The sequence below is a fragment of the Gobius niger genome, assembly GCF_951799975.1.
Source record: "Gobius niger genome assembly, chromosome: 17".
NCBI classification, from domain to species: Eukaryota; Metazoa; Chordata; class Actinopteri; order Gobiiformes; family Gobiidae; genus Gobius; species Gobius niger.
The window spans coordinates 8597623-8620201 of NC_136868.1; the positions used below are offsets into that span (position 1 = coordinate 8597623).

At 40.8% G+C, this 22579-nt stretch overlaps 1 protein-coding gene across 1 annotated transcript; it reads right to left on the minus strand.

Annotated features, from left to right (window-relative positions):
* Positions 1–955: 955 nt before the first annotated feature.
* On the minus strand, positions 956–21105 carry hdlbpa (high density lipoprotein binding protein a). The gene is made up of 28 exons (XM_079574773.1): positions 20968–21105; positions 19253–19323; positions 15423–15540; positions 15153–15340; positions 14524–14739; positions 14203–14409; positions 13248–13463; positions 12788–12994; positions 12488–12595; positions 12307–12411; positions 12136–12214; positions 11919–12058; positions 11739–11843; positions 10824–10937; positions 10663–10749; positions 10462–10593; positions 9079–9297; positions 8519–8740; positions 8072–8290; positions 7791–7929; positions 6795–6946; positions 6618–6722; positions 6403–6537; positions 6145–6288; positions 4433–4612; positions 3828–3944; positions 2126–2266; positions 956–2043 (listed from the first exon to the last, which is right to left on the minus strand). The coding sequence occupies exons 3-28, from the start codon at positions 15499–15501 to the stop codon at positions 1954–1956; spliced, it is 3846 nt and encodes a 1281-aa protein (XP_079430899.1). The 5' UTR covers positions 15502–15540; positions 19253–19323; positions 20968–21105; the 3' UTR covers positions 956–1953.
* Positions 21106–22579: the final 1474 nt, after the last annotated feature.

The window sequence follows — 22579 nt, forward strand, 5'->3', positions numbered from 1 at the left end:
CAATGTGGGGGTCACGGGTGATGCAGAAAACAAGGGATTTTCTGTTCATCTTCCATCCATCCATCCATTTTCTTCCGCTTTATCCGGGGCCGGGTCGCGGGGGCAGCAGTCTCAGCAGAGAGACTGCCCAAACTTCCCGATACACACACACCTCCTCCAGCTGTTCTGGGGGGACGCCGAGGTTCATCTTTTTACTGTTTATTTTCAGTTTTGCTCTTATTGCTTTATATATTATGGTTGTGTTTATTCTGGTTTTCATAATTGAATACCAGTATTTAGTGTACTGAGCATTTTGAGCCTGTAAAATGTGCTTTATCAATAAACCTGACCTTGACCTTATTTGTCTTCTGATGGGGAGTCAAGAGTGGATCCATGTCATGTATACAAGTCCCCTATAGTTAATTCCTCTGTAAAAAATAAAAAAAATGATGATGTTCTAATGAAACTATGCAAATGTCATTATTTACAGGACAAACAAAACAATTCTGGACAACATTTTCAATTTTTATTGATTTTTGGACAATTTCTTTTCCAGTGTCATCCGTAACCGTTCACTTCAATGGTATTTGCATAATCTTTTCATTCATTACTAGAAAGATATAAACCAAAAGCCCGGTTGGTGCTAAATGTGAAATTCATTGTTGAGCCCCACACCTGCCTTCCAGTTCACTTTCTACATCTCAGCATCAACACGTCATGGTTTGTATCCTTCTAGTTTTAAGGCTGTTAAAAAAAGGGCCACTGCTATTCGACAGAACGAGCTGCGATAGCAACTGGAAGACAAAGGGACTGGACACTGACCCGATGAGTTACACAGAACGTCACTAGACAGGAAGTTGGCACATGATGGTCGCTATTAGCTTCACAAACAAACAGTCATTTTTACTTTAAAGAGATTTTTTAAAACAGTTAGTGTGAGGCTGACGCACAGGAGCTCCATTAGGCCTATATAGTGTTTTTGTAAGTTTAGTTAACGTCTCCCGAGCATCTGGCAGTTTGATTACGGCCGCTCCCCCTTTGTGGCTTCACCCTCCGAGAGTTTAGCAATTCATAAGGCTACAAAGGTGCCACTAAAGTCGAGCATGATTCACACAGAAGCACAGAAGTTACGAGCAAATGTAGAGAGAGAGAGAGAGAGAGAGAGAGAGAGAGAGTTCGGACAGGAGCGACACTAGCATGTGCTTAAGAGCTGACGTCACGGATTGCACTCGGCTACATGAGAAAAGCAGGGGTGGGGGACGGATCACTGAAATGGCTGGACCTCCGAGTGTGTGCTCAAAAAATGAAAAATTGACTTCACATAAGCGATATTTCCCATCTTATCGCTTTATGTTAATCGCAAGGGATAATTTATTTGCCTTACTTAATCTACTTAACTTTATCACTTGCGATTAACAAAAAACAAGATGACAAGACCCTTAATTAAGGACAATATTTACTTTTTTGAGCGTAGTACCAGCCTTTTTTTTTTCCTTTTCTTTTTTTTTTCTCAATCACGTAACCCCACCCCGCAAAGGCAACTAAGATAAGGGTAGCTCAAAGAAACAGATGTCTGGCCACCATTTGATTTGGTATCATAACAGTTCAAACCACAATGAAATGTCATCCCTAATCAACACTAAAATGCCAGCCTTTTAAGACCACGCAGACGCTGCCGCTTTGTTAGACGCGTATATATTCTATGTAGTTACGAAGCTCACAATAGTGTGTCTGAAAGCACGGTAGTTTTTTTTTTTTTTTCTTAGACCGATGGAACAGCAGCGCAGGCTAAAAGACACGTGGTTAACACTTCCAGAACTGAAGAGTTTGGGGTCAGCGGTCAGTCCTGGGGAACGAAGAGGGGGGGTGGAGGAAGAGGAGGAGGAGGAGGAGGGATCGCGGAGAGAGGGGACAGGAGCGAGGAGGGTGTCTGGTTCGATTCAGGCCCGTTTTTTCTGTTTAGCAGCAGCAGGTTCAGAAGCGCTTGGGGCCCCAGGGGGAGGTCTTTGTGGCCACCGGGGCGCCGAAACTGGGGAAATCCTCAGAGCTGCTCATGTCAGGAGCCTAAAGCGAAACAAGAAATTAGTTTGTTTGAAAATAAATGACGCTAAGAAGAAGGGAAAATAAATAAATAAATAAGTAGTACCTTCTCGCTGCCGGCCGCCCAGGGAGCCTCTCTCACCACGAAGCCCTTTGACGGCCCCCGGTGATCGTCAGAGGCAGCAGCACTTCCTCCAGAGGGCCTCATGTACGCCATCTTAGACTCGTTCTCCGTAACATCCACCATCTGTAAACAACAGGATTACATTATGGGTCTGTAGTTTCATTTAGATCAGGGGTGTGCCCAACATTTTTTCCATAAGAGTCGCATATTGAACTGTGTACAGCGTGGAGGACCACAGATCAGCGGTCAATGCAATCAGTCAATTGATCTGGGCACATTTAAGAGAGGTTTGACCCCGTGCCCAACACCTTTATTTAGGCTTAGAACCCCAAGATTACCATCTCTTGGAGTGTGTGCCAATTCACATTGAACCCTCCTCGATTATAGAAAAAAAATATTATTTTAGTAATAATTATCATGATTATTCAAACCATTATTTGTTGCCCTTTTTTATATAAAAAAACATGCAAAATATTTTCTTTGGGCAATTAAAAAACAAAAGGACAATTTATATCATATTAATCCTCACGTTTCTGTCTCACACCTGCCCCCTGCTGGCCAGCCCCTACACCTGCCCAAGCAAACAGGTGTAATGTGTGTGTGTAAGGCGCGGCCTGATGACATCACACAGCGCTGTTTGTTCATGTCGGACCAAAGCATTTGCGATTAGCACTTGAAATGCGAAGGGAACAAAAACAATCATCCGAGCAGCATCCGGGACAAATACAATAGTTCTGTCACGCGGCACTGGTGTTTCAGGAGATCAGACGCGCTCACAAAAACAAACCGCGCAGGAGGGACTTTCTGCACTTTGGATGGACAAGCGAGAGGGCATCCTTAACAAAATTTAGTACAATGTAATGTGCTCCGTAACAATCTGTAATAACTTGTACCTATGGGTTAGATACACAATGGAATAATATATATTTGTAGTTACACAATGTAATAGGACACAAGAACTACAAATACATATTATTCCTTTGTGTATCTAACCCATAGGCACAAGTTATTACACATTGCTACAGCGCACATTGCATTGCACTATATTAAGTTGGGTACAATGTATCAAGGGTACTGTAAAATAAAGTGTTACCGCATGATTTTTGTAATCGTTAAGTGTAATAATCAAAATGGTAATTGCATATTGATTCATTGCACAGCCCTACCTGAGGGGCACCAAAAATTTGTTTCAGGGCCGCATTTGGCCCCTGGGCTGCACTTTGTACATCGTTGATTTAGATGGACGCAGCCAAATATTGTTAGTTTTTCCTCAATTTAAACGTCTCTGCTCCTGACACAAAGCGCACGCCAAACACCAACCACTGTTCAATGAATGTGTTTTCATATGAAACAGCAATTGCAAATACAAATGTGTTGGTTTTTTGCATCATATGGTGTGAATGACAAAGGTGTTCAAAGAAAGAGTGTATAGTTTTGTATAGTTGTATAGTTTTGAAAAATGGTTCAAGCGGTCAGGCCTTGGTGCATCAATAGAGCATCTGAGGTCTTATTAATAAATAAAAGCCTGGATTACATTGAAACTATCGTTTTCTCTTTTGGATCTAGGCCAATACACTTAAGAAAATATCAAAACTGGTTCATATGTCCATGAGAGAGCGACATCACATTCTTGAGCCAATACATACATACATTACGAGCAAAACAATTGAGAAAAGACACGTACGAATTCCTCTTCCAGGTTGAGGAGGTGGTCGATAGCTTCGTCCACGTGTTCAGGGCGACCGGTGACAGTCACGAGGTTGGGGTCTGCAGCTCCGCTCTGAGGAAACCTGAGGTCGACCTAAACAGCAGCACATAAAAAGCTTTAAAACACTCCTATAAGCATTGAAAACGAAAGAAAGAGCAAGAGAAAACGGTGCTCCTTTCTCCTCAACCTTGAATGAATGCTGTTCCTCAAAAGGATTCTTTTGAGATAACGACTTACAATACAAAGAGCTGGTGGACATTTTAAATAAAAGATCCCTATATAATACGAAGAATGTTGAAGTATGGCCAATAGACTTTCACATATTTTACTTAAAGTGAAGCAGCAAGTGAATTACAGTTGATTTAATAAAAGCAGGAATAAATATTTGAAAGATTGAAAGACAATTTTTAGCCAACCAATATTTAAGTCTTAAACAGAATCCCACACGGTTATAATTATCAGTTCTTTTGTTATTACTTTTTTGTCTTCAATATAACTTATTCATCATTATTCTATTATTGTCATTACTATTCATGGCACATTCCAAAATAAATTATCCTGAAGTTAAATCAATGGCTCACCTTAAATTCGTCCATGATTTTGCGGATGCCTTTGCCGCGGGCTCCGATGATGCGGGCGTGAACCCTGCTGTCTAGTGTTATGTCCTCAGAGATCATCTCCTCCAGTTCATCCACAATGGCCTGAATAGCATCACGTGCAGCTATGGCTTTGTGCTCATACCCTGTAATAGTGATCTGATCCTGTGGAGAAGAAAGCCTGGGGTTAATAAGGGATACTTTTATTTACACTTATATAATGCAGTGCAGATCTTGATCTAGACATGGTGGCTGTTCAAAGGTTAAATATGATACTGTATAGGCCAGTTCACCATGTTTAGATTTCCACTGTTGTGGGATTTTCGTGGAGTGTATGAAAACTATATATTTTTGGAATAAGCAATGGGATAAATGATGTTTCCATTTGCCCTTGTCATTTGGTAAAATTGTGCAATTACACCATTTTTCCATTAGAGTAAATGGGGAGCTCTGGTCATCGCTATGGTAACTCCATGAAACATGACAAGGGTTTCATTGACTTTTTTGGAACAAACAAATGGAATTTTCTGCCAAATTTCCGCCAAACTACGTTTTTTACTCCCCATATAAATGTTTTTTTTTTATTTATTTTTTATTTTTTACATATCAGAGCAAATGGAAACGCTGTTTTTCTGATTGCTTATTTAATAAAGTTTTAAAAAATATATAGTTTTGATACTCACCACAAAAACCTGGCAAAATTACATAGACCACATACCACATACTAGTCTGGTTCACTAAAAGCTTTTTATTGAAAGTGCATATACCAGGTTTTAAGGTGGTATATTATGCAAAACTGACTTTCTTGATGTTTAATCCAACATTAACGCAGTTTTGAGTTAATACTCAGACAAAGCTGTCAAATTCAGCTGTTTCTTCTTCTACATTGTCAGCGCCTCGTTCTGTACTTCCTGATTAGTTGCGTCAAACCCAAAAACTGTCATTTTTAAAGCCCATAATCCAACATTATCGATTTTGAGCCGTTCCTATAGCTGCCAGCAGGAGGAGCCCCAGTCCAGATTTTCACCAGCTCTTCTTACAGACAAAATTTCAATTTATAAAACGTAAAATATCAAAGGTGAGGCATTATTATGCTCCATATGCATGCCACTTTAATGCATTTCATATTGTTCTTATGTTGGATTGTAATAAGCGTCACAAAAATATCAATGTTAACCCAGGATTAAAATGGATAAAATCATTATGCAATTCTTTTTGAATACAATTAGGCTAGATTAATCATTTCATCCGAACCTCTTTAACCTGTTACAAACACTATAATTAACAACAACAAATGTCAATCGAAACTAAACTAAAAGCAATGCATTATGTGTGGGCACTAACAGGTTGATGCTTGTCAATGTTAGCTCTGTCCTCCAGGCATGTTCCCTAGTTTTCCAAAAGTAATCTTCAGTTCCGAACAATATTATTTCTTAAGACGGTTGGCTATCATCCAAAAAGCTTTGCCAATTCTGATATTCCATTGGATAAAAGCTCCCGAAGAGACGACGAGTTAGTGATTCGTTTCTCTGGAGCGTTGCCGCTAATTTCAGGCACGTTATAATCTATATGACCAATTTAAAACAAGGTCCATCTCATTTGTTTAAATTAATTTGCACATTAAATCAAATATTTTAAGGAAAAGTGTCTATCAAAGCATTGTTGTCATTTTATATTAATTAAAGTTAATTTCTTGCCTGATTCTCGTCATTCTTCTCAGGGAACTGGATGTTGACATCATGCTCGGTGCGGATAGTTGTGATAATAGCACCCTTTCGGCCAATAATTTTAGGGTGATACTTGGGTTCCACAGTGATGGTCAGTTTGAAGCTCCTGAGTGCCTGCAAATTAAAAAAACAATAAAACAATGTCAAATCTCTGAACTGCAACGGAATACTCCGTATTCTTGGCATCTTCTATATTAATTTCTTAGGATTTTAAAACATGTCACGGACCCGATCCTCCTGCTCGGCCTGCAGCTCTTTGACTCGCTCCAAGAGACCCTCTTTGGCGCGGTCAAGGTGAGTGGACAAGCCGGTGATGGCGATTTTATCGGACTGTTGCTCAGGCGCAGGCACTTGAATATTCACCTGAGAGCAAAAAAGAAAATCCCACACATTGTTAGGCAGAGTTAGATACAGGCTTTTTAAACAGTGTACAAATAGCATACCTCGAATTCATCCATCATCTTCCGAATTCCACTTCCTTTCTGTCCAATAATGTATCGGTGCAGCTCAAAAGGCACTTCCACCTCAATAGTGACAGGAACCAGGGCCTAAAGAAACAGTTTTTTTAGTTAAAGACCCACTCGGCATAGGAAACTTCCCTGATGAACATTAGTACGGACCTTCAGCGCTTCCACAGCAGCTTCGCATCGCTCCTTGCGTCCAGAGATCACGATAATGTCGCACTTTTTGGGTGCGTTTGGATCAACTGGCTCCTTCACCTCTCCGTTGGCCTCTCCATTCTCTTGTACGGGCGCTTCTGTGGGGGATGCAGCTAACAAAAGGAGACAAAAATCTGTTGATTTTTTTTTGTGCTTAAGTATCAAACATGAAAAGCAAAACATGACATTAAAAAAAAAAAAAAAACTGATTGCACTAGGTGTCCGAATGTACCCCTACCTTTTGGGCAACACTTCATAATAACTACACCTTATTTAGCCTTAATTAAGGCTAATTAAATAATGATTAATTTAGTGTGACTCATACTTACACTTACAACTATTCCTGCTACTATTAATGCTCAACTTCTAATGAACAGCTCAGACACTTTGGTTATTGATTCATTTTTAATACTTGATAAACTATGAAGCCACAAATTATAAAACAAATGATCAAATATTAATGATTAGTTGATGTATAAATTATTAGAAACTAATACTGCAATGCATGACTAATCCAGGCAGTTATTAATTAGTCTTTAGCGAGCCTTTCCAAAGTGCAGACTATTCATGCTTTACTAAAGAGTTGTTAATGTTTAAACAAAACATTTATCATAATCAATGAAAAAGTATTTTAGAGCTTTTCATTGGATGATAAGCAATAATCATTGGAGTAGTTAAGTAGTAATTAAGCATGAATCATACATGAATTGTTCATGATTAATTAAATGTTGTGTGTAGTTATTTTAAATAAAGGCTTTTTAAGTACTTCCTTGTGCTGCTCATATCTTGCATGGGCTTGCTGCTTTTTTGTGCAAAACATTCCTTAAAACATTTTTTCATCGCTCGGAGTTGCATCTCCTCGTTTAACCAGCCAAAATAAAGTACTATAAATAATATTAATTATTTGTTCCTAGATTGGGGAGATAAGGGGAAATCACAGGACAGCTTTGCTCTTACCCTGGGGGTCCTCCCGATCTGGGAACTTGATCTGGACGTTGTGGTCTCTGGTGATCGCCTGAATTCTCGAGCCTTTGGGGCCCATGATGGAGCGGTGGAACTTCTGAGTGATCACACACTCCATCGTCACCTGAGCCTCCTGCAGACGATACATGAAAACAGTTAAACCCAAGAAGAAATGATGAGAATGAACTACATCAGAAGAAAGATTCATGATTCTTCACAGATATGCAGAGAGACTATAGAGGAATACAAAAGGAAAACAAAAAAAATCTACTGACCAGGTCCTCCACAATCTCCAGCATGCGTTTCTTGGCGGCCTCCACACACTCTTTGGCTCCTTTGAGAGAGACCTTATCGCTCTGGGACGCGGTGCGAGGGAAGCTGACCATCACTCCTCCGTACTCGTCCGCCAGATCCCTCAGCACCTGCCCGCGCCGCGCCACGAAGTAACGATGGTGCTTCGGGTCCACGTTCAGGGTATCCTCCACCACATTGTCCTGAAATTCATTATTTCAAATTATACTTACAGACAAAATAGATCAGAATGTGTGTTATCCAGAAGAGGGTAGAAATTAGTTACTTTTGTCTACTTCCTGACAATTTCTTTGACAATATTTCCCATGAGAAAAAGATAACCAAAACACAAGTAATTTAGTTGCCCCACTCCAGTCATCAATACCGTTTTAATTGAACTTGGAACATGTGTTACTTCTAATGTTCCTCACCAGACTCTTGATGAGCTCCTCCAGTTCCCTCTGCGCCTCCTTCACGGCCTCCTCGGTGCCCACCACAGTGATCAGCTCCTGGTCTTTGTCGTCCGGTGTGGGGAAGATGATCCGCGCTCCGGTACTGTCCCGAACCTTACGGATGTTTCCACCCCCTTTTCCGATCAGGAACTTGTGATACTCTGGCTTGGCGCGCAGCTCCGCGGTGTGGCTCTTAGTTTGCTGAAAGGGTGAGAGAATGAAAGGGAAAAGCACGTGCCAAACGTTAATAAGTGAACTATATTCTTTTAAATCAGCTGGATTATGTACAACGTGATTTGTGGATTGAAAACAATGAAGTTAAGCCAATTAGTCTTAGAAACTGTTTATTCAAGCACAAAGCCGTCTTTTAACACTTTGCTAACTGTTTTGTCTGACGGCCATTTTTTTCTGACAATGAAATTACATATTTTTTCCAAAGTCTTTTTCACAAATCTAATGATAGTGAATGAAATTGGAAACCGTCAGCCCATTTTAGATATGACAAGTCTAAAATAGTCAATACACTTCATGACACAAACCTTCTCCTCAGCCAGAGCCAGCAGTTGCTGCTTGGCCTTATCCACCTCCTCCGCCGGGCCTCGGATGGTGACTTTGTCGATGCCTGAGCCTTCGGTGGGAAAGTGGATGTGCACCCCACCGCACTCTTCCATGATTGACCGCACCAGACGGCCCTTGGACCCGATCAAGGAAATGTGCAGCTTCGAAGGAATGGAGACCTCAATCTCTGTGATGTTAGCCTAAAAACAAGGCACGCGTTAGTAAAACACATCATAGCAGGGTTAGCATGAACACTAGTTAATTACTGTACTTTTACTTTATATTACTACTACACTTTGACTATTCATGGGTCTCATGAGATGAAAAAATGAAAAATGATTCCTTAAAGTAAAACTAAGCAACTCATGCCCCTAGAGGACATAAGCACCACTGCAGGTGACGTAGCATGTTGCGTTTTTTTACTCATTAATTGTCTGAGAGAGTAAATTTTACACTGACAGAAAAGACAAAAGGGAGTGAGGGATATTGTACATCCAATTACACAATGGAGATATTTTTTTTCACTCAAACTTGGCTGTAAATACTGTTTAAGTGGCACTAGCCCACAGTTAGCTACGCCCGCTAGCTTCTTCTTCGTGATTCCAATAGTATGTTTTGGTGGCAGCGAAGTTGCACTTGTGGTTTTCTGGCCAGAGACACCAGGAGGAGATGAAAGACCCCCCAATCATCCCATTAACACTTGTATTACCCCCAGAGGGACTACAAAAAATGATTTATTATGGTAATCAAGCTACTTAGTACTGCTTTAAAATGGCATAGAAAACAGAAAATGCCATGCAACTGGAACCCATATAACAACTAGGCAGCACTGCAACATGTATATAACAAGTTGAAACAATGTTTTTAAATTTGTTTTGGTATCGCTTTACATTAAGGTGTGTTCATTAATTATTAATAAGCCTTAGTAATCATTTTAGGGTTAGGTTTGGCTATGAATAAGCGTATTATTAATGGCCTATTTGCATGCTAGCAGATAAAAGTCTAATAAGCAGTGTGTTAAAACTTTACAAGCATATTATTAATGGTTATTAAGACCTTATTAATTCTTAATGAGCACACCTTAATATAAAACGGTACATTGGTTTTTAATTTGTGTTGAGGCTCGTCATATAACATTTACCTTGAGAGTAAATCCCGAAACGACACCAGTTGAAAACGAGTGTACATCAAAAAGGTGCAATCTACTTGAGTAAACACAATTTTGAAAGGTCTTATTGGAAATAAAACCAATTCACGTTTTTGCTAGAAGTCTTCTAGGAAATGGTTATGAAAAATATTGGATTCTAACTTTCGAAAAAAGGACTACCTGCAATATCCTGCGAGCAAAGAAGTCCAGATCTTACCAGCTCCTTCTGAATTGCCAGGATGCGATTACGAGCAGCTTCACAGTTTGCCTTTTTTCCAGTAATGATGATCATTTCCGAGTTGCTGTTTTCAGCGGGCAGGTCGATTTTAGTGTTTGTTTCTTCACGAATCTACAGCAACAAAAATCATTAGAAACCCTCTTATCCAAATCGAATTACCCAGAGGTGAGTGCAAGATACCTTTTTGATATTGGAGCCTCCTTTGCCAATAATGTTCCTGTGAAACTGCTTGAAGATGGGGACTGAGACGGAGAAGCTGTTCTCCACCTGGAATTGATTGCTTGTATGAGGCTATGCTTTTGAAAAATGTACAATGCATTTGAGAGAATAAGCTCATTTACCATTTCAGCCACAATCTTCTGCATGAATTTGGCGCATTTCTCAACCTCATTTCGTGGGCCTCTGAGTTGGACAATGTCACTTTTTTGTGCGGGGTCAGGGAAGTTGATGATGACCTATGGACAAATATTTGTGGTTATTGGTTCATGCAGGTCTATATAAAATTCTTTCGCTGGAAAACACTGTGCGATTCTGGGACAATTTTGACATGGTTATAGCTTGCAATACAATTTTGTACAGGAGCTTACACGCTGCAATTACCTTACCCGGCCCACTCACAACAAACTTATGACTGGGGGATTGTAGAGTCAGATTTCTGACAGGCCTGATATTTGTCAAACAGTCCCTGGGTGCTAGCGCTGCTGAAAGGAATGTGTACAAGGAAAAATACAGCAGCAGGCACCAGGCGGAAAGACACATCGCTCTAAATGGACAGAGAGGTGAGCGAGGGCAGCTAGTTATGATCAGGAAGATTTTGATTTAGGAGGACGTTTCCTGTGACATCACCGTAGACATGAAAGTGAGCAAATTTTGGACATAATTGTCTATAATTTAAAAAGGAAAACATTAAACCAACATACCCCTCTCACTATAGACCTCCAGACGCAGCCCACTTTGCCGGGTATTTTGGACAGCAAATGTGGGCAAGTGTCAAGTTACACTTTAAAGTTAAAGAGTTTGAGTGTTTGAGTGTTTGAGTGGTCAGTGGAGCAAACCTGTAACCACAGTGCAGCACACATGTTCAGGGTCATGTCACCCGCACAGTGTGGGCACCTCCATCGTGAAATTGGCCTCACTTTGTAGGAGATTCTACTGCGAGTGGATGATTAATGATTTGGCACATTCAAAATTGCCCCGATTCGCACAGAGTACTGCATACCCAGCCTCAGTAAAGAACCAGGTAAACAGTAACTCACCTCTGGGAATTTGTCCCGCACTTCTTTGATCTTCTCCCCTTTTTGGCCAATGATGGCTCTATGAAAACGCTGTTCAATGATCAGGTCCTTTGTACGCTCATTCTCCTGCAATTACAAAGCAAACATTAATTTCAAACCTACCGTCAGGCAAAAGGCATTTGATCATGATTTTGACCAGACCATGCGCGACGCCAGCTCAAGCAGCTCCTTCTTGGCTTCCTGAACACCCTGAGGATCGCCTTCAATTCGGATCAAATTGCTCTTCTCGTTGTCAGGAGGGATACGGACCGTGACCTTGTGCACCTCTTTAATACGGTTGACTAAAAATCAAACAGAAGGATTATTATTAAAATGTAACTACAATACTCTATAAAAAGGAAATAAGTATTTGACTCACTGTTAACTCCTCCTTTTCCGATCAGATGTCGATGGAACTTAGGATCCACACTTATCTCGGTGTAGTCCATTCTGCTTATCTTCAGGGGACAGATAAGAGGAAAGTCAAGGTTAAAAATGATAACAGCTTTCCTCGTCCATGGTCAGATCCTTAATGATTAGTGTTTCATACCAAATCTGTAACAATGGCTTCAATTTGGCTTTGCACCATTTGTACGTCTTTGGTAGGTCCTTCCAGGGTGATCTTCTCTTCTCCCTCAGTGAACTCAATGTGCACCTAGAATACACATAATAAGCAGTCTTAATCAAATGTGAACGTTTTTTATATCAGAATGGCTTTATAAAGAAAATACCTTGGGCATTTGTTGGGTGATCTTGGCCAAGTTTTGTCCCTTCTTGCCGATGATGAAACGGTGAAGCCAAGAGGGAGCTGAGACCGAGGAAACAGTGTAGCTGTTTGCCTGCAAAAATAAATATTTCATTTAAGTGTGTATAATCGTAGAAGGTGTCTTTCAAAGTAAGTGACTTAAATTGTGGGATTTACTGACAATCTAATAATATTTGTAGTATTTGTGTGTCCTCAAACATAAACTGGCTTTTGTTCTTTTCCTAAAGAAATTCTAAAAAAACGGCACCAATTTGAAAAGGCTCACCTTGGCATAGACTTCGGTGAGGGCCTGACCCAGACGGTCAGGCTCCCCACGAAGGATGACAGTTTCTGAGCTGCTGTCGGACGGTGGGATTTCGACGGACACACCAGTTCGATCCAGAATCTCCTGCAGAGTGTTTCCCTTGGGGCCGATCACATACTTGTGCTGAGACTTCTTTACCTCCACAGCAATAGTGGTGGTGCTCTTCTTCTGCAAAACAACAACACAGGTTTAAATGCAATACCTACATGAAACACACAATGCTGCATGATTCAGCTTTTTTTCTGACTTTTCACCCCTGAGATTTGGTATTTTTATTCACCACAATATAATAATGACTGAACGACTTACACCGAACAACTTTCTATAAAAGACCACGTTCTATTTTTTATATTATGTTGATAAAGTGCTCTGTTAAGTGCGAATTCAACACTCAATATATGCATTTGGATAAAGGCCATACCTTGTCGTCATAGATCTTCTTGATCATAGCCATAGCAAGGGCCACCTGCTCCTTCTCCCCAGTGATGACGATCTCCGTTTTGTTGACACTTGGAGGAGGGACGTTGATGCGCGCGCCTGTTTCCTGCATCATCTCTGACACCAGTTTGTTGTAGGCGCCGGTGATGAACGGGTGGTACACTTTGTCCATGTTTACCCTCTCCACTGCACGCTTGTCCTGAACAAAACAATGGCGTTTAAAAGGTCGCATTTTGTCAAGAAGCGGCAACGTAACACAAAGAAATCACTGAGGCTTTCCATCTGATTGAAAATAAACACAGCAGCTTACAAATATGCAAAACTTAAAGCAGAACTAAGTGACTCATGCCCCTAGAGGCTGTAAGCGTCACTACAAGTGTCGTAGCATTACGTTTTTTTACTCATTGTTTGTGAGAGGAAATACTACGCTGACAGAAAAGACAAAGGGAGAGAGGGATATTGTACATCCAATAACACAATGGAAATATTTTTTTTCATTCAAACTTGGCTGTAAATACTGTTTAAGTAGCGCTAGCCCGCAGCTAGCTTTACCCGTTAGCCTGTTAGCTTCTTCATCGTGATTCTATTATTGTGTATTGGGGCTTTCGATCCGTAGGCAGCAAAGTTGCATTTGTGGTTTTCTGGCCAGAGACACCAGGGGGGAATTATACCACTAACACTTTTTAGGATTTATTAAGGTAAACAAGTCATTTAGTACTGCTTTAAGCGACAGTAGTTAGTGAAGACCGTCTGAATGTAGTCTCGCTCTGGCCCCGATTATTTCCAAGTCTTGCAACAAATTTCTGATGGCGTTGTGAATGGAATGTACAGTGTTGAAAAGGTGCTGTAAAATATTTCAATTTCGCTTAATCCTAACCCCCCAAAAAAGTTCTGTAAATATGCCGGATATAGGACAGTGCTCGTTTCTGTGATGTTACCTGCTCAGCCGAGATCAGCAGGATCTCATGCTTGGCCTTCTCCAGCCCCTCCTTGGTTCCAGAGATCTTGATCTGGTTGCTGGGGTCGTCGGGTCGTGGAATCTGGATCTTGGTGGCGGTCTTCAACTCGAGCTCCTGAAGCTTCTCCCCGTTTTTTCCGATGACAAAACGATGGTGCTCCTTGGGGATGGCAACAGTAGCCGAGGCCTGTAACGTGACACAGCGTTAACATGAAGGTTCAGTGTACACAAATAATACATTCACACACATTCTCATTTGCACCCATAGGTTTGTTGTGCTGAAATTAGCGCCACTACTGACCTGAGTCTGCAGTCGGGACACGATCTCCTTGCGGGCCTTCATCACGGCGTCCAGTTTGCCCGACACCATGATGGACAGGCCCTGGTCTTTAGCCAAGGAGAGCTCCAGGTGGGCTCCAGTCCTGTGCATGATGTCCACGCACACCTTTGCCTGGTCTCCCTCCCCGAATTGGTTAAGGTCCTTGTACTTGCGCTCCTCTAGTGGCACGTGGAAAACCTGAAGATGAAATTAAATAAGTGAGCCATCCAACAGTGTGGTTGAAAGAAAAATATCTATAACGTTTCAAAATTAGGCATCTGTTCACATTTTCAACAAACCCAGAAGCATCAAGAGTTTATCCGATACATTTTTATCGTGTTTGTGACAATGCTACTGAAGGTCTCTAGTTACGGGAGCGATCCCATTGTATCACTTCATCGTTAAAACCAAAACTAGTTTAGTGTCTTCTCTATATGAAAGACGATATGTAATGTAATTCTAGACTACTTTTTATAAGGTGGCATAAGATGATGTTTCCACAAGTTAGGTCAGGGTCCAAAGTTACACAATTACCTTTTGTGCCTCATTGGAAACCTTTACTTGTCAAAAGCCTAATCCTAATATACAGCTACAGTATTTACAAAAAGTACCTGGGTGATAACAGAAGACTTGAGAGGCCGGATCTTGGTGGCCCAGGCGTTGGTGGTTTCCTGGGTGGCCTCGGGTGTCATAGCCTTCTCAGGGAGAGGAGGGAAGGCATCTTTGTAGGTGGGGAGGGTGTCCTCCTCCTCACCACCAGCGGCAACAGCAGCAGCGACACTGGGTCCTGCCACAGCAGCTGCACCGACAGAAACGAAAGTTGATTTGTTTATCGAATTTAAAACTTGAAACTGCTGATGTGCACGGCGCGTTAAACTTACCTCCACCAGCCTGCTCTGGCATGAGCCCATTGCGGTGCTCATTGAAGCTTTCCTGCGTAAGTACAGCGACTGAGCTCATGGTCAAAATCCCACGCTAACACAGAGTCCGAGTGCGTCACTGCGGAAAAAAATTATGATTTGGAAATGTCATTATTTTTAGTTCAACTATGTTTGTTTATAAAGATGCAACACAAAGTTTGACTTGATCTGATTTATTTCATCCTTAAATTTCGACTGTTTCATCTCAAATTTGACAGTGTAGTGTGTACAATTTATGACGTTTTGTTAAAGGGGCTAGATGCAGCTTCTATATTAAGCTTGTGCATGACGGCACTTCGGACCTGAATTAACACCTTTTTGAGTGACAGTGCAGGATTTTAGAGGCAGTTGTGGTGAACAGGTCTGAGCTCATTCCACACTTTAGGACATTGTTGGAACATTGAGGGGGAGGAAAATACTTAATTTTAACATTTTTAAACTCTGTCAGACAGTGCACATCACATTATATATTACCTGTTACAAACATGTTAAAATAAGCAAGAAAGTTGCCTGGACAGCAACCACTAGCCCCATGTAGGACGACACCAACCGGGGCATGGCCCTGCTGAGCTGTGAGGCGAAAGGGTGGCTTAGCTTTAACATTTTCAAACTCCGTATAGTCCCTTTAAGTCTATACATAATACAGTTCAGGTTGTCATGTAACAACATATAACGTGGTGTGCAAACGGACCAGTTTAGACGTCATTTGTAGCTAATGTTTAATGCAGGCTCTGGTGAAACTGTATTCCGCATGTAAAGGCTTAAAATCATTAACATAATTGCCTGAGTCACGTTTTGGCTTTTTGAAGAGTTTTGTTTCATTCTACTCCCCAAACACTGCTGCCGCTTTATGCATCATAGGTTCTGTCATCAGTGAATCATCAGTCATCAGTTATTCCCCCAATTTCCCCCAATATGACACACATAATTTAAATAAAGGCAAATGAAACCTTTCCACCTGTGTCTGTTCAGTGGCTGAAACTAGGACGGAAACTAGAGGCACGAGACGCAATCATGCAAATTAGTCAAATGAGACGTGTCTTAAGGATTATCTGTTGCACCGGTTGCTCTCGGCCATGAAGAGAGGGGTTACGCTGGGTTCAAACATCAAAAAGTTCAATGTCATGTCACCCATGTTGGGAGTCACACTTCAATCGGCAAAGATGTACTTTCATCATTGTTTTATTTGGACAACTCCTGGGTTGCAGTGACACGAAAAAATGTTGCAACCGCTAGTGAGAATCCGCACTCCATTGTTGGATGAAGTTCCATACTTAGAAATGCAATTGGGTTGAAGAGGACAGAACAGTCTTTCAGCAAAAACTGGTTAAACTAGATACTCGAGAATACGTTTGGCGTTGGAGGAGTTGCGAAGGAAATATGCTTATCAAGTGTGGACTTTAGAAACATCCGCTCAACTTATCTGACTTTAATCATAAGCACCAATCCATGTAAAAGAATGACCATGCTCATTATCAAGTCAGCATGGTAACTTAGCTAGATAAGTGATTCTAAATTTGCAACAAAGAAAGAACGTGTGTGGGTAGGGCTGCTGAGAGAGAGAGAGGCTGAGAGAGAGAGTACACTGTGTCTTTTTGGAGAAGAAACCAGTCCGTGTTCTTGAAAACTGTCCTGGTCCAATGCATGCCTAAGTACCAAAGGGCATGTACTATAGAATAGGCTGCACATTTAAGAGGATTTGCCCACTGACCCCGGTGAACGTCCATGGAGAATTGGATTATACTGGCGCTGTGAGCTCCGGTTTAAATTGCTGCAATCTTTTCACTTTCAGACTCATTTACAAATGTTCAGCACATGTACTTATGCAAAAAAGTGTCTCAGAATAGGGCAGCTCTATGCATCATCAAATTGTTGTTATCGCAGTTTTGTATGAGGCCACAGTTTATTGCAAAATCACTGAGGTTTTCCATATGATTGAGACTTTTTTTTGACACGTTGCCAAAGCAAAAACAACTTTAAAAAAAATGTGTAAAGTTCAGTTCTGTTCCAAATATTTTCTGAGACAATTTGATAAAACACAAATCATTACTAGTGATTTTTAGTTATGATTGGTTTAGTAAAATGTCGCCATAATATTGTTATAACAATACTCAGTTATTGATTTTTTTCTGTCCTCAATACATCATATGGTAATCATTTCTTTAAATCTATTTAATACGCTGTTTTGACCCCAGGATTTATTCAGAACTTATCATACAACATACACACTGACTACAGAAATATAAGGCTAAGCTTAGATGATATTTAGCTTAAAGGGACTAGATACAATTTGGCCATTTTATACTCACTACTGCCACCTCAGGTCATACGTGTAACTGCACCTTCTATATTAAGCTCGTGCATGACGGCACTTTGGACTTGAGTGACAGTGCAGGATTTTAGAGGCAGTTGTGGTGAATAGGTCTGGGCTAATTCTACACCTTAGGACATGGCTGGAACATGTAGGGGGAGGAAAACACATAATATTACATTTTTTAAACTCTGTATAGTCCCTTTAATAAAAACTTCCATTTTGTGAACCATAGGACCATTTTTCTTCAGATTCATCAGAATACGCATAGTATTACAGACACTGTATTGAGATAACAATCGTATCATGAAGCTCTTGTTAATACCCAGCCCTCATTCAGAGCTACGATCACATGTGAAACTTCATATCAAATAGGAGCCTGCACACTTCTGTAGCTGCCAAAGAAAAAGTCATGTCTGGCCAACAGGAGCAAAGGAATGTGAGGATCTTGGGGTAGTTTTTTGCCCCAAAGCTTTCATAAGATTACCCAAAAAGCTGCCAAGGTCACACAACACATTTTACAGTCGACCAACTTGATACTAAAATATCTTGTGTGAATTTCCTTGTCGTATAAGACGTGATTGAAGGAATCGAGCAGGAGCTGAGGTCGGCAGCCAACCAAGCAGGCCATTTTCTCCCCTTCGAACACTTCATAACCCCCCTTATGGCCTCTTCCTTGTCAGGCTTCATAAAGTTAAGGTTGCCCTGCACAGTGCCCATTAGCGTTAGTCTTTTCCTGCCCACAAACATACACCTAAAACTGTTGCTTGATCTGTTTACATTGGGTGTTGTATAGTCTGAGGGAGCGTTAGCATGTTTACATTAAGCTCAACTCCTCTGAAAAACAAATAAGGACGCGGTGAGAAAATAAAGACCGTGAAAAGCTCCTGCATTTAGTCACATGTGCCACGCTAAAGAATAGATACATCTTTAACTTCTTGGCTGCTTGTGCTGCATGGTCTCATCATAAATACGTTGACAGTGCTCGTCGATTTTGAAAAAAACACTGCAATTATAGCGACAAGCACCGAGATTGCAGAGTTGCCTGTTTTAAGATTATTCTTCCTAGAGTCATCCGTTTGAGAGGAATGAAATACAAACGGCTGATCCAATAATCAAATGGATTTAAGAATATTGTGCAGGTCTAAACTGAATGGCTTAATCCAGCTATGGCATATTGTGTGTTTCGCTGAAAACGACTATACTGAAGTAATTGCACCCTTTTTCGATTGGGTAGCAATTAATCTTGCAGCCCAAACAAACTGAAGCGTTTGATGGATTTTTGAATATCATTATATAGTGCAATTTAGTGCCTTGTTTATACTGTGAAGTGACATGAGTGTCTTGATGATATAGCATTCAAGGTTTATGGTCTTATTGTTATCACGAAGGTTGTGATGATATGGAAGTGTGTCAAAGTTAAAGTCAGCAACAGGAATGACAAATGGTAGAAAATGGCTCTTCCAGCTGCAATACTCACCAGCTAAATGGTCAGTTACCAGATAATCCGTCCTGTAAGGTGTAAACTCCCGTCAGCCTGCCAGCTTTTGCCTGAGGAGGAGGGAGGGAAAAAAAGCATCGTTATTAAGGCACCTGTAAGGAGGAAAAAAACAAATGGCAAAAACCTGATGAATGAGAAATATAGTTGATAATGACATACTGATCTATATATAGAAAGGTGAAGGTTCTAGGTTATTCTCTTATTTTCTAAACCATGGCCAGGCCTGAGACTTCATTGAGTAATTCCTCTAAACCTTGGTAATTGCTCACTTAAGTAACAACATGACAGTTCAGCTAACATGCTACCACTGACCTCGAATGGACACTAGGGTAAAGCTGCCTTCACTGTCTGCCTAGACCCTATTACAGACTTACAGATCCAGTATAACATTATACCCAAATCCCAGATTAGGGGGTAAGTAGCCGGTTAGTGTGGCTGAGTGAGCCAACGTGTTATCAAGTTAACTACATGAGCCAGAGTGCAGTAGTGTTGGCAAGCAAGAATCTCCAACCAATGTTTAAAGACAAACGTAATTTAATGTGAGACATCTGGGCTTCAGAATCAAACCATATGCACAATTATAACGCAGAATCTATGGGTGCGAGGAAAGTGGAGGCTCCAAAGGAAAGGTTAGTTCGAAAAAGGCTTATAAGCACAAATGCAGACCAATACAATGTAGATTACAGTATACTTTACCTCAAATTCATACAGTATAATTTAATATGAGACATCTGGGCTTCAGAATATAACCATATGCACAATTATAACGCAGAATATATGGATGCAATTAAAGATCTCGAAAGTAGAGGCTCATAAGGAAAGGTTAGTTTGAAAAAGGCTTATAAGCACAAATACAGGTGGACACAATGTAGATTACAGTATACTTTACCTCAAATTCATTTTAGCAAATGGCTACATTTTTGTCCTGCACTAAACAGACATAAAAAACAGGGCCCACATTTTCATTGTGCTGCCAATAGTCTGATCAATGACAGTAACACTGTAGTAAAACATGTTTAATGTTTTCGGTGCCATTTAAAATGGGGGACAATCCTGTAACACGGGTTGTTGAAAACGTCTTTTTTCCCATGTGCTGGGACAAGGATCCTAAAACTTAAGACTCTCCCCAAATGCTAAGGGACATCTGATCACCTAAAACGCAAGATCCAGCGAATAAAAAGGATAGTATCGAGCCCTGCTAGTTAGCAAAGTTGCTAAAAACTTTGGCGACTGCGGTGACTGTGACACGTAGCTAAGGAGCTGCTACATGCTAATAGGCAGCCTTGGCTCACTCCCCTTCAGCCCTCCCTGGATTACTCAAAGTAGAAAATTAGCCAGAGAATGACAACGGGGCAAAAAGCGAGGTGGATGCTGTCGTGAGTGACCCGGCTGCATTTCTACGTGGTCGCCTGTGTTTGATGCCAAGGGCGTGCGTTTAAAGTACAAGTTGGAGCAGTAGCCACGTTAGCTGCTAATGTTAGCTTCCAGTACAGTCCTACACTTGTATAGCTCGCTAAGTCCACGTAGGCACACACCACCACACAGCTGAGCGCAGGAGGAAAAATGACACGGATCAGGGCCACAAATCAGTCTGTAAGCGATCCCAACTCAGTGCAAGTACACACGCAGCAGCGAAGCGCCTCGGGAGACCGGGGATGTTGACATTGTCTGTGGAAAGCGGCGTTTGTACTTACTTATTTTATGTTCTCGTCTGCCCAGAAGGTGCAGAAGCTGAGGTGAAACTCCACTGGCGAGAAGGTGGGACACAAGGCTGTTGGATATATACTAGAGCCGCCCACCAATCACACTGTCCGACGTCACCCTCCAGAGTCCAGTTACAAGGCACTTTTCACGGCCCTAAACCCCACTCTTGTGTAACTTTTTGACTTTCACTGCATCATGTGTGTCGGCTATATGTTTTTCTTCATAGGATTGCACAGAGACTACATTGTATCATGCTCTTTAGAATAGAAACGAATCAGTGGGTCTGTTTACCATCTTATCTTTATTCATTGAGCATTATCCAGACTGAACTCAACCAGAACTAACCCAGGCCCCTACAAATGTAAGGTGTTATTAGAAAGAACCAGCAGAGTTAACCTGCCATGAACAAGGGTCTAAATCATTTTTATCAAAGGTATGATTATTGAATGTCATTATGAGACAGTGAATTGCCACAGTATCTCCAATTGGCTTCTAAAGTATTATTAGGCAATTTATTAGATCAACACAGGCAAGCAGCTTGTAGCTTTCATGTTAAGTCAGTGGTTCTGGAGGCTGTAATAGCTGAGGCACCCTTCAACTGAGAGACAATTTGAGACACAAAGAAATACTAATATCAACATAAATGGAGGAAAACAATATACGGTTTGAGTTACAGTAGCCTACACAATATAAAAAAAGAAAATCAGAATTTCATCACATTTTATCACTTAGGCTGTCCAACCAAAAAAATCTCTCTGCAGTCATTTTTGGGACAGGACTGAAAATGGTTCCACAAACCAATGGCTTATATTGCTGAAGGCCATAACCCTTACACTTTTTTTTTTTTTTAACAATGGGTAAAGGTCTGTTTATTTACAAATCGATTCTCCAGTACCTTCATACTTGACATGCTGTACACTGTCTGTATACTTTTGTTTATACGTCTCAAAATAAAATATAGAATTCAGAGCATAACTTAATTCAATTCAGTGTTACTTTACACACAGAGTGGGCCATCGCAGCCTCCACTCCCAGGACTTTGTTTCCTTCAGTGTTCCATAAGTGCACACAGAGGTCGTACAGGCTTCAGCAGGACCTGAAGCTGTCCAGCCTGGTCACACTTGATGAATTTAGAGTTTAATTAAAAGGTATGGAAAATAGGAATTAAGAAATTGCTGCTGTTTTAACTAATGTTTAGCCATGTCATGAAGTATCTCTGAAACTAGTATTTTCATTTTATTTGTAGGCCACTGTTTATAATTTATATGTTGAAACAGGTCCGTCTTGCAAATGAGACTTTGAGTCTCAAAGTAAAGGATAAATTAAAAAAATAAATACATAAATGAGGACCATGCGCAATTGGTCACTGATATAAACAAGTGACAATTGTCACAAAAAAATACAGGATGGTGTCCATGCCACAAGACTCACTGAGTTCAGCTCAGGAAATAGTTTTGTCTGCTAAAATGAAATATCACATAAAGCCACACCTTATAACATTTCGCCCAATAAATTGCAAGCATTTACTTTATTACAGATATTGTTTAATTTTGAAAAAAAAAGAAAAATTATCAAAGTGTGTGCTTTTGCTCCTCAGACCTA